The sequence below is a fragment of the Atta cephalotes genome (assembly GCF_000143395.1).
Source record: "Atta cephalotes unplaced genomic scaffold scaffold00014, whole genome shotgun sequence".
Lineage (NCBI taxonomy): Eukaryota > Metazoa > Arthropoda > Insecta > Hymenoptera > Formicidae > Atta > Atta cephalotes.
The window spans coordinates 5,890,143-5,902,600 of record NW_012130078.1 but is presented as its reverse complement, the minus strand read 5'-3'; the positions used below and the strand labels follow the sequence as shown (position 1 = coordinate 5,902,600).

At 32.1% G+C, this 12,458-nt stretch overlaps 2 protein-coding genes across 2 annotated transcripts in view; one reads left to right on the top strand and one right to left on the bottom strand.

Annotated features, from left to right (window-relative positions):
• The first annotated feature begins 3,330 nt into the window (after positions 1-3,330).
• On the top strand, positions 3,331-5,208 carry LOC105617826 (methionyl-tRNA formyltransferase, mitochondrial). Its single transcript, XM_012199378.1, has 6 exons — positions 3,331-3,554; positions 3,666-3,863; positions 3,935-4,054; positions 4,414-4,592; positions 4,679-4,867; positions 5,027-5,208. The coding sequence occupies exons 1-6, from the start codon at positions 3,331-3,333 to the stop codon at positions 5,206-5,208; spliced, it is 1,092 nt and encodes a 363-aa protein (XP_012054768.1).
• Positions 5,209-6,104: 896 nt separating this feature from the next.
• The window catches only part of LOC105617825 (PHD finger protein 14), a 7,294-nt gene continuing 940 nt past the window's right edge, over positions 6,105-12,458 (bottom strand). Inside the window, exons 2-14 of the mRNA XM_012199377.1 lie at positions 11,519-11,680; positions 9,891-10,136; positions 9,601-9,812; positions 9,370-9,524; positions 9,003-9,277; positions 8,473-8,928; positions 8,124-8,415; positions 7,834-8,056; positions 7,520-7,701; positions 7,272-7,410; positions 6,945-7,201; positions 6,738-6,846; positions 6,105-6,125 (exon numbers count right to left, since the gene is read on the bottom strand). Of these exons, the coding sequence (XP_012054767.1) occupies positions 6,105-6,125; positions 6,738-6,846; positions 6,945-7,201; positions 7,272-7,410; positions 7,520-7,701; positions 7,834-8,056; positions 8,124-8,415; positions 8,473-8,928; positions 9,003-9,277; positions 9,370-9,524; positions 9,601-9,812; positions 9,891-10,136; positions 11,519-11,680 (2,729 nt within the window). The remainder of the gene's footprint in view (positions 6,126-6,737; positions 6,847-6,944; positions 7,202-7,271; positions 7,411-7,519; positions 7,702-7,833; positions 8,057-8,123; positions 8,416-8,472; positions 8,929-9,002; positions 9,278-9,369; positions 9,525-9,600; positions 9,813-9,890; positions 10,137-11,518; positions 11,681-12,458) is intronic.

Genomic DNA, 12,458 nt, shown 5'->3' with positions numbered 1-12,458 from the left:
GACCTCACCATAAGTATTTGAGAGTATTCGATGAGCCTCAGCTGCAGATTTCTTCATATTGAAGCAAAAAATTAAAACCTCCCGCAAATGACGAGAATTTGGCTCGTAAACTGACATTTTCAATCGAGAATAACTTTATGATGCAGACATAAATCGACTAGCGTTTCTATGGGATTATGTTAACAGATGCCCAAGTTTATTGTATGACAATTTATTTATTTCGACCATCGCTTACCGCTAAAGCCATCTATAGGAAAACGGCGGAAGCAAAGTTGTACACCTAATATAATATTCATATATAGAAGAAGTAGGGAGCAAATCATATATTGTTTATAGTCATATGTGACATTCGCAGCATGAAATATCCATGTTCAAAGACATCTCTGGAACATTTTTCAGCAAGAAATGTTACAACGTTCCTAAAATGTTGCTGAAATATCCCAAAATATTTTTTGCTTATTGGGGAAATTATTTCAATAAAGTTCTTCGAGAAATAATTCACCTGCTCCTTTTGCCATTACCTTTTCTCCCTCAAATTTTTGCTATTCGTAAAATACAATATACAATATTTGTTATCTCATACAATATACAATATTTTTTACTATCTATTGCATTATCTCATATATATTTTTAGAAATTCGTTATATTTTAAATATATGAGCATTTTTGAAAAAGTATATATTGTTAAATTCTCTAAATTTCATAAGTTTACTTTAAAAATTATAGAACGAAAAATTTCAGAATATTTTAGAGTTTACAAATTATGTATAAAATTCTAGAAAAGATAACATGATATATAGTTTTTCTCAGTATATATCTTTTATTTCGATTAATATAAAAAATTTGAGAAATTTTCTAAGAAGGTATTAAATTATACAGAAATTCTGAAAAATCCTGAAATTAAATAAAAATTCTAAAAAATTATACAATTTTAAAAAATTTCACTAGAGAAAAACATGAACATGTTCGAACGTCGCGATTCGAAACACGAAAGTAATTAAAAATCGGGCAATGTGTTATCGGGCCAAGTTAACAGAAAGAACTCGATTGCACATATCATGTTGTTATTATCTTTTCGAAAATAGAGTAGAAATGTTCACAGACAGACAGATTGACAAAATATACTTTTTTGATAAGTCTAGAATTGACAATTTATGAAAAAATCGGAGTAATGTGTATGATGCAAGATATCAGAGAATACAAAAAACAGATGGCTTTTTCAAAATCATCGAAGTTAATAAAGAAAAATTCTTCGAGGAAAAATGATGAGAATTATCCTGGATCTACAATTTTTTAAGGAATGAACGAATCACTCTCCTCGCATTCGATTGTAGTTGGTCAATTTCTTACAGTTTCCCAGCAAACGAGAATGGATTAAAATGGATTGAAATTTTTTTCTATTCGAATGCGTATTTAAATAGCGAATATTTTTTTTGGATTTAATTGGATTCAATTGGATTCAATTAGATTCAGTTGGATGCAATTGAAAAACTGCATTTCCTATTCAAAATTTTGAATTAAACAGTATTCACAATGTGTTGTGTGTGCACAGAAAAAGCTAATATTATTTTCAAATTGAAAGGCATAGAGATGTGCTCCATGCAATTCTTATAAATGAATAAAATGTTCAGGATTGAAAAGCATTCATTTTAACAGTTGTGAATCAATATTTCTGAAAATCTGAATTCATTTCAATTCATTTCAATCCATTCTCGTTTGCTGGATTGAAACTTAAAATATTATAAGTTCGGACTTATGCGTGGTCTACAATGGGCAGTAGCAGTAGTGAAACTAATGGATTAAAAATACTTTTTCGTAATAATTCATAATTCGACGTTCACTTTTAGCGTCAAAGCAGATTACGTGATAAAAATTGATCAATATTAAGCGTCAGTTTCAATCAAAAAATTGTGACCTATTTTGATGCTAAAAATAAGCGTATATAGCAATTACACATGAGCCAGTTGCGCACAAGCCAATCACAATACTAAAAAAAATATAAAAAAATTTCCTAGGCAGAAGTCGCTGTGATTGGCAGTGGGCAATTGAACTACGTGCAAATGAACTGTTCCAAAAATAAGCGTCGAGAGTCAGCATGAAAAGGAGTACCTTTAGGAGTCACTTTTAGGAATAAGCTTAGAAATCGAGCAATCATAGGCTGCGTTTAGTAGAACGTTTATTTTACAACTGTTGGAACTTTTCTTTACGCTGATTGGGTTATATTTTTAGATCAAGAGGAATGGTCCAATCTCTGCAGAGAATCATAAAATGGTTGCAAAATTGTTGTGTTCTGCTAAACGTAATTATAAATTATCCTCCTCACGAATGTGCCGTATGACTATTGAGTGATCTACAATGGCAGTATCAGTAATGGATGAGGCTGTAAAAGTAATGCTGATTTTATAATGAGTCGGTAATTGGAAATTTTTAATCTTAATCGGTGAAGTTGGCTATTGGTCAACTTTATCGGTAAGACTTAGGCCGGGTTCACATTTTGACGGAAAAGTGAAAAACGAAAAAGTAGAAGCCAATCGGAACTTACAATCGTAATAGGCGGTACATTTCACTTGTTTGCTTCTATCTTTCCGCAAGTTCTGATTGGCTTCCTCTTTTCCGCTTTCCGTTTTTCCATCAACCCGGCTTTAGGATTACTGATTACTGACCTCATAGAATCAGCGTAAAGCGGGGAGCACAGACTCTTGCATAACACGTAACGCATAAGAAAATTAAAGTCTTTCGTTTCCTTCCTTTTCATAAAATAAAGAATTCTGATTGGTTGAACTCCTTATGCCTTATGTGTTATGCGTTTTGCAAGAGTCTGTGCTCCCTGCTTTCCTTGAATTCCTTGTTTTGTTGATAATCTCAAAAATTTTCCCAGGGCCGGCCGTCTTCGATAGACAGGGAGCATAGATGAGGAGCATAAAAAATTTTATATAATAATGTATATACTTTAAATAAATCTATTTGTTAAATTTGTTTTTACGTGCTTTCCTCTTATATTCTAAGTACTTCTAGAAATTACACATATATGTTGCTTATTCAGTTTGCAAATAAAGAACCAACGAAAGTTGTTATTTTGTCATATTGTAAGTTTGATGGGACACTTTGATAATGAAAAGTTTTTAATGAATGAAAATTAACGAATGGAAACTATTTTAGATTATTTAGATTAGAAAAAAAACGCGTGTATGTCGGCATCGTATTTATTTGTTTTACTCCAAACACATATGTATAATATATATGTAGTATCACACGTGTGATGGAGATGCGAATGTTTTTACACGTTACTTCATAATTGCTAGTCATAAATCTTCTTTGTGAGAATATAGTATGTTGAACATTACATTTCTAATTCGTGTAATAAAAATACACTTGCACTTACGTACAACATTCAAGAGAAATGATAAATCACGTGAGTTAACCTTTTCGTACTGTGCACATCACATTCGAAAGAGACAGTCGCATTCATCTCCAGCCAGTGGTCCCTGGAATGTATTGTTTTTCGGAACGAGTAATTTTTCTCTGGAAAGTTTACGAAGCTTGTATAATGAATAGTTAGTACCAACTTTACCGATAGTTTATTTTTTAAATTTTATTTAATAGGTAATTAAATATTATAATAGAAGAAATGTGAATACTTATTGTTCTTTTTTTTTAATTTACAGCAGAGCCAAGAAACTCTGTCGATTAGAAGTCGTATCAGTGTGTAAAGAGAAAAAGAATGTTATTGTACAGTATGCAGAAGAGAAGGGAATCGTTGTTAATGAATGGCCTCTTGAAAACAATCCACAGGATTTTCATATCGGGATAGTTGTCGCCTTTGGCCATCTGATACCATTAAATATTATAAATTCTTTTCCACTGTAAGTCACTTTATTTATTCACACGTATTCAATCTATAAATTGTTATTAATATACTTATTTTTTGTCGTAGTGGTATGTTAAATGTTCATAATAGTCTATTGCCACGATGGAGAGGAGCAGCTCCAGACATTTATACCTTAATGAAAGGAGACACACAGACAGGAATTACAATCATGAGAATAGCAGAAAAGTAAAGTCTTTTAAAAATTTGTTTCTTAATATTATTTTTGAAAGATCAGCACATAGTTTGAAACATTTTCTCTTGCTCGTATTTTCTTTTTATTGTTTTCAGTAGGTCTCATAGGAGATTTTAGTCATATTTTGTTAAATTAATATATAGTGAGGTTTTACTTTTCTCCAACACAAAAGATTTTATAGATATTATGTACATATTTCATTATTTTTCTAATTTTTTAGTTGATAAAGAAACATAAAGTCATTTGCATTCAAGTTTTATTGGTAGAAGAATGAATATTACAATCTTAATATTATTTCGATTGCACCATTTAAATCAATAGACGGTTCTTTATTACTTCTATGTTACTGCAGGTTTGATACTGGAAACATAGTAACACAGGAAAAGATAGATATTCATGCAGATGAAACTCGACCAGAATTAAATATGAAGTTAGCAAAGCTGGGTGCGAATGTTCTAATTGATGTGATAGGAAAATTGCCACAGGTATTATCTTCCTCGAGGCCTCAGGGAAAATTAGGTGTGACGTATGGTAATTTGTTTTTGCTGCTGTACTAAGCGACAAAATACATTAATATTTAACTACTTAAATTATTTCTTGATGATTACACTTTGTAGCACCTAAAGTTGCATCAAAGACCTCTTTAGTGAAATGGGACGAGATGACGGCGAAGAACGTTTATGATCTGCAGCGTGCTCTTCTAGGATTGTACCCATTAAAAACCAAGTTTGATGGTGTAACTATAAAATTGTTGGATGTCCGGCAGACGTCGAAACCGGAAGATGGAAGAAATGTGGATATACCAGGTAATTAATCATTATTCCTGCATGATTCGCTGTGATACTAAGTAAGTACCAAGGATTGGAAACAGTTTATTCCTAGGAAGAAAATGAATTATCTGAAAATATAATTATTGTATATTTGAAGATGAGATGTGCATGATTAATGTGGTAAGCCTCTTCCAGGTTTCGCAAGATTTGATCGGAAAAGTAATGCGTTAGTTGTCACATGTAAAGGATCAAGTTGGATCTCAACAATGAAAGTAATTGTGAAAGGTCATTCAGTTATGAGTGCATTACAGTTTAGAAATGGATTTATACGGGGCAGAAAGAAAGACTGGATATTATTTCAGAGTAATGTTACATAATCTATAGCGCTGCTTCTGACATCAATGCTACTCTTTTGTAAATATATGACAATTTCATTGAGAAACAGATAATGAATATTAAATTTTTATTTACTACAATAATAAAATTTAATTTAGAATGTACAAAATGTAATATTAACGCAGTGACTATTGTGAGAATAATAAATTATTTATCACATATCAATGTTTCTTTAAATACTGAATATGATGAATTGCTTTTTGCTCATTTCTGATGATTTTGCATGTAAAATAATATCAAAGTTCTTGTCTCATGCGAAAATATTCTTTTGTATATTCCTTTTATTTCTCTCTTTATAATTTATTTAATATCTAATAATTTATTTAATATCTTTTATCGTAGAATTCCTATATAAAACTACAAAGCATTACAAAAAAAATCAGTAAAAGAAACAACGAGAAATAAGTAGCGTGAACTATGCTAAATTTCAAATAAATCAGTTTTAAGTGGAATTGCAGTAAATTTTCGTAGAATTCATTTTTCTTCAAATTACAGCAAAGTTTCTCTCTTCTATGTGTTCTCGTGTCTTACAAACAGGGACTTGGATCGAAATTACATTATGGATTAAAATTTCGGTTGGTTACTTTGGCTGGTAATTATGGTCCGAAAATACTCAACTTTCAGTTTCAATGTCGATTCCAGTTCTTTTGAATTTCCAGTGTAACTATGATCGTTATATAATTACCGAAAACAGAAAAGGACTGAAATCCAAACAAACTCGGTACGGTAAAAGAAACTAAAAGTTGGATTTAGCCTCGGACTGTTATCTGAATCGAATTTTTCGGTCCGAGTCCCTGCTTACAAAAAAACAGAATAACACTGAATAACTTATTTATATAAACGTAGAATTGGAGCTGCAGATAGAAAATTGTTGATATTAAGTCTCAGTTTCAGAGGCCTGAAATGAAAGAAATATTTTTACTATAAAAGTCTCTTTCTTTTATTGTGTTTAATGTGCCAATGATATATCCACATTGACAATAAGCGGAAGACACAAAATGGAGTTCAGAATGCTTCAAGATATCATTCTATTTTGCTGTACATCACAAAAAAATAAAAATAAATATTATATAATAATTTAATTTACATTGGATAAAAAATTTTTTGTTCCTATTCCCCTGTAATATTAATTTTTTAATTTTCATAAGACGATATATCTATCTTTTCTATTTAATTCACCTCGAGAAACCAGCTCAAATCAATTTATTCATGTAGAGATTAAAGTACTTTATATTTTGTCATAACTTTAGTTTATTGTCTCTATTATCAATGTATATGTCTCTATTGTCAATGTATGTGCAATTCGTTCTCTCTTAATTAAATGTTGGATAGAAAAAGAGAAATTATTATCTATATTATAATTACATTATAAAAAATAATTTCTTTTATACACATTGTATTGCTATTTAAAAACTTCTATAAATGTATATAGAGACAAAATAGAAAGTATATTAATCTAATATTAAAAAATTGGTGTGTCTATGGGCAGTGTAAAAATTTATGAACTTACACTAGGATCGCAGTCGGCACAGTGCCACGAATATCCTCTCCTTTTTGGAGATTTTTTCACAGGAGGATCTAAGCATGTAAAGTGATAGCACTTCTTACATTCGTCACACCTGCAAGAATTAAATACACGACATAAAAAGTTATAATAATACTCAATTTTAGCGTCTATAATTTAAAAATTCTAATTATCATTTAATATAGTACTAACATAACGAGATTTTGGTTGGTGCCGGGAGTATCACAGACGTTACATTGTGTCATAAGGTCTGTATCTTTCCCTCTCTTCGTTCCCGTTGACAGTCGACCACTGCTATTCACAGATACATTTACTGGAGGTACATTTGCAGCCGGAGGTGGCACAGGTGGTGGTGGTGGCAATGTAATTTCAGTACTCGAAGTGGCTACAAACATTTGCGGGCTCGATTCCGAGTCTGTGTGACCTTCCGGTCGACGAATTGGTTTTATCTATATTTAATTAATTAACATTATTAATGTTCAAATCGACGTAGTGGTAAAGTGGAAAAATAATAGATACTTTTATTGTAATCCTTCTATGAATCTCTGGTTGGCTTTGAATTTCTGGATTTTCTATATCTAAACTTTTTCTTTTATGCTTTCTTTTTCTCTGTTTGATTCCAGTTATCGGATCTGGAGAATATCTTTTATGCTTCTCCCTAAGAAATATTAAGTATTTATATGTATTATGTATTATGTATATTAAATAATTTAATACTTATTTAAATACGATGAACATATAAATTATTTCTTCCGATCATTTCGCACCTTCTCCTTTTTTTCCCACTTCTTTGAGAAACCACTTCCGTTCCATCCGCTGAAGCTACCATGTATTCTGGTGAACCTTCTCTTATGGCGATATTATTAACAGATTGTTGATTGTATATCGACTCAGATATTTGGGTAGATTCTACGGTTGACGGTTGCGGTCCCACTGGTTTAATAGTTAGCTGTAAAATTTTTTATATCTATATTTTATACCTATACTACCCCAGAGTTAAATCTTAATCTTCATTTATTTATAAAATAAGTATAATATAAACAATAATAGAGTAGTAATACCATATTATCAAAATAAATACCTTTGGTGTTGTATGTGTGTCAGGAGTAGTAACGTTTGTTACATTACTGATAGAATTTTTTGATGTAGTAGGCGTGTTTGACGTCATGGCTGCTTGCACTTCTTGTGGTGGTGTAGGCATCGAATTAGCCTCATCCTTACAATGTCTTAATTTACGTGGTGCCGATGTATCCACACGTTCCACTTCTGATCCCGAGGATTCCTTATCGCATTCGGAACATTGCCTGCAAATTACAACATTAAAAAATGTAATGAAATTGGAATGTCAAACATTTATGTTTTCATACATACCATCCCATTTGTCTCGTTTTCTTAGGCATTCGTGCTAAAGGGGGGCTTAAACAAGATAGATGATAGTGCAAATGGCATGTGTCGCATTTAGCGAGAAGATGTTGATTAGTCGAACGTCTACAAATGCCGCATTGATGTCGTAAGGTTGTCAGCTCACTTTTGTGATTTTGTTCTTGCGCTTGGCTGCTCAACACTCTACCCTCACGTATACCTTCAGCACCTTTACCCACAGGGAGTGGAAATCCAACACCCATCTTCAAAGCAGCTGCTGTAGGCACACCTAAGCCTGTACCTGTAGAAAGCTCTTCGTGTATCGATTGCTTTTAAAGATTTAAACTCTATAACTTACCAAGCGTGGGTGCTATTCTTGGCTTTACAAGATCAGCGATCGATGGCAGAGATTTCACGAAACCGGCGCTTTTAAGTACTTGATGATACAATTCTATCTTTTCTTTCAATGTTACATTCACTCTAATCTGTTCTTCATTATCCTTCATCACTTCATCATATTTTCTATCAAGTCTCTGTTGTTCGTTTAATAACTGTGAGTTAATGTCAAGAAGTTCTTGCAATCGTCTCTTCATCGATGTTACGCGTAAGTTGCGATCCAAATAATAACCAATAAATTCTACGCTGAAAGCGGGAGCAATATGCCATTTTTTTCTAACATCTACTAACGCCACCAATTGAGACTCTTGTGCTTCCAGAGCAGCCGTATCAACACCCATTAATTCAGCCTTTCGTGCCAATTGACGACAAGCGGAAGCAGATGTAGTTAATAAACGTGGCATCTTTTGCGTAGGTACTATAATTAATACCTACTTAGAAATGTATTTAAGAATAGATATGTATTTGTTAAGAAATATTATTAAAACTTACCCCATGGTGGCGGACGCGATGCTTTGTGAGCTAAATACTTGTGTCTGTGCTTGGCCAATTTTCTTTGAATTCTACGTTGTTCATCCGAATCTAAATGATTAGGTTGTTTCAAAATCTGTTGCCGATACTGTGCACGCATTTGTAAAGCTAGCCAATTACGTCTACGTCTACGAACGAGGGATTTATCAGAATGCAATTTGCAATGTGCGTAAAATGGATCAGCTTGATCGACTTCTTCACTGTGTGCTTCGGATAATAAACCATCTCTTTGTGCACTATAAAAATGATGTCTTGTATTTTATATTTATAATACACATAAATTGTGACAAATAATAATCTTCAGATGTATTGTTAATAAAAGTATTACCAGGTTACATGAAAATATGTATGACACATTCCGGCATCACATTCAATGCACACACCGGTGCGTGCGTAACATGAATCTTCACACAAAGAACATGTTTTTGCACCCCATTTACTATATGCCATTTCAAATAGTGTCACGCTTGACAAACGATCGACCTAAGATACACACATATTTAAATTAGTATTTAAAAATCATAAATATAAAAAATTACACAATACAAGATTTACTTACTTCACCAAAAGCGACACCAGGCACGTATAGAGCACACACTAAATGAACCCATTTTCCGACATCTGTTTCTTTAAAAATTCCACCCTTGTTAGGACAGAGTTCACACGATGGATCTTCGATTCCTGCGCTACAGGCTTCGCAGAACCATGGTGCCGATTGGCATAAAGAGTCAGTGCTTGAAAAACTTTCTACGTCAGATACGCCGTAACAGCCTAAAATTTTTGTTCGTAAAACAAATGTAAATAAAAATTAAAAAAGAACAGGTATACTTATGTTTTCAATTAATGTACCTTCATGAACACTGACTCCACAACCATCACATTCTACAATTTCGTTTATGTCATCACTCCTGTCTCCTAAGCAACCACAGCAAATTAATACTTTATTTAGTTTATCATCAAGAGGCGCACCCTTCAGAGCTTGTTGACGAGCTTGCTCAATCACATCTCCCACAGTTAAGCCAGTACCATCTTTTCCTCTCAATAATGGATCTTCCAATGAATCGTCAGATTCTTCAGATGCATCTTCTTCTTCTTCTATAAAAATATATATTAAACAACCATTATTTACTAGATTAAATAAATTTCTTTATTTCTTTGTATATTATTTTTACAACAAAGCCTACTTTTTCAATAATATTTTATAATATGTATTTTATAATTTGTCTTTGCAATTTGCTGTTTGTTTTTTTCTTTCATGTCATCAACATGGAAGAAAAATACAAAAGGACAAAAACGTGACTGCAAAGTTTTATGCATTTGATTTTATGTTTATTAAATTATCAGTAAAGTATATTTAAAAAAAACCAAACTCTAGAATGTTAGCTATGTCTTAATAAATATCAGAAATAATAACATTCAAAATTTGATCACCTTCAGTTTTGATACAACCTTTAAGATGCTACAACAATAATATTTTTCCACACATAATTCTTTTAGGCAGTCAATAGAGCAGTCTTCAACTCACTAACTGATGAAAATCTTTTAGTTCAAAAATTTTTTAATAAACAAGATGTAACTAACACTCCAATTTGTTTTTTTTTTAAATTAAGCTTGTCCAACACTTTGCTCGTGAGCTGAAATGCTCGCTTCCACCTGTTCGCCGTCTCAGCGAGAATAACAAAAGATAAACGCCTGAAAGATTCCACTGAATTCAGGCCTATCCACAAGCGTCATAGAAATCTAGTCTATCATCAGTTATTATAAAAATCACTGATGATGATCAGATTAAAGGTTGAAACGTTTGATTAAATTTTATTATTATTATAATTTTTGGGTGTCACAGACAAGTATAATGAACAAAATAAAAATATCTACTATAATTGCAAATTAAGAAAGGTTCCCTTTTGACTCCTTCTTTCTACGCTTAGACAGACTTGAATCAGGCGAAATCTTGGCATCTATCCTTTGTTATTTTCGAGACGGAGATGTGGAAGCATTTCAGTTTACAAGCAAAGTATTGGACAGATCTATTTTAAATATATGTTGCTATTCACATAGCAAAATGATATTATTTGTTATCAGCTTGCTATCTAGGTAATGATTTGCATCCAAAAATTATTCAGATGCAATCAGGGATCATTTATTTATCACTAGGTACTTGATGTTTTCCAGCAAGAAATACAGTGTAATATGTATAATGTAACAGTGTAATATAGTGATCATTTCATCTTTGTTTAATATTGGTGAAATAAGGATGTAATGACTGTGTTACACTGTGTCTCTTGCTGGAAATTCCATATAATTTTATCCTTTGTTTAACATTCAGTAAACAACAAGGATAAAATAATATCTGGATGCATCTAGGTAAAATTCTAAATAGCTTTGATAAATGTATAAAGTTTTGTAGTTAAACCTTTTTTTCACTCTGTAGTATATAAAATACTTCGTACATCGTAGCATCAATAATACTAGCTTACCTTTTCCATCATTAGAATCTACAGAATCATCATCTGATTCTTCGCAATGATCCTCGATTCTAAAATCACTATCATCTGAACTCTCACCAAGATCAAAGTCAAGCAAAGACTGCTGTGCTGATTCAACTGGTTTTACCCTTCTCTTCTTGGGGTCTCTTTCAACTGCAAAGAGCAATAAGATTGATTTTTGCTAAATATCTAAATATATTTCAAGAAAACTTTGGTCGATGTATATTAATCCAAAGCTAATATGCAGAAATATTTAATAATTAATAACGTAAAGGAAGCTATTGATTTGATATTTTTATAAAAAAGAAATGTATAATACAGGCAGTTTTAGGTTATGTTTACTTAATTTCTCTAAACATACATGTGCTAGTCATGATGATCTTGTAGTATCTCAGGAAAACTTTTATCAAAATCGGAGTAATCCTTCGCACAATTCTATCTACACTCTTTTAAATCAAATATTCCAATGTATTAGTGTAACTACATTTTTTGGGAAGTCCTTCGTCAAACACGCCACTCGCAAAACCACATACGGGTGATACGGGTACGCGCGCGCGTTCTATTACCGATAATACGTTAGGTTAATTTTACGTGTCAGCAAATGAGGTTGCCATAATAATAAAGTACTTGATTATGGTTATTATTATGCATTCATAAAGGACAAACCGGCTTGTTATTATCATAATGCTGACGTAGATTTAATAATGTATTGATTGCAATAATAACGGTAATGACAGAACTACGAATCATATATGCGCGCGCGCGCGCAAGAGAGAGAGAGAGAGAGAGAGAGAGAGAGAGAGAGAGAGAGAGAGAGAGAGAGAGAGAGANAACACGACACGACACACACACTATACTATATATATATATATATATATATACTATATAGTATATTAGTTATATATATATATATATATATATATATATATAT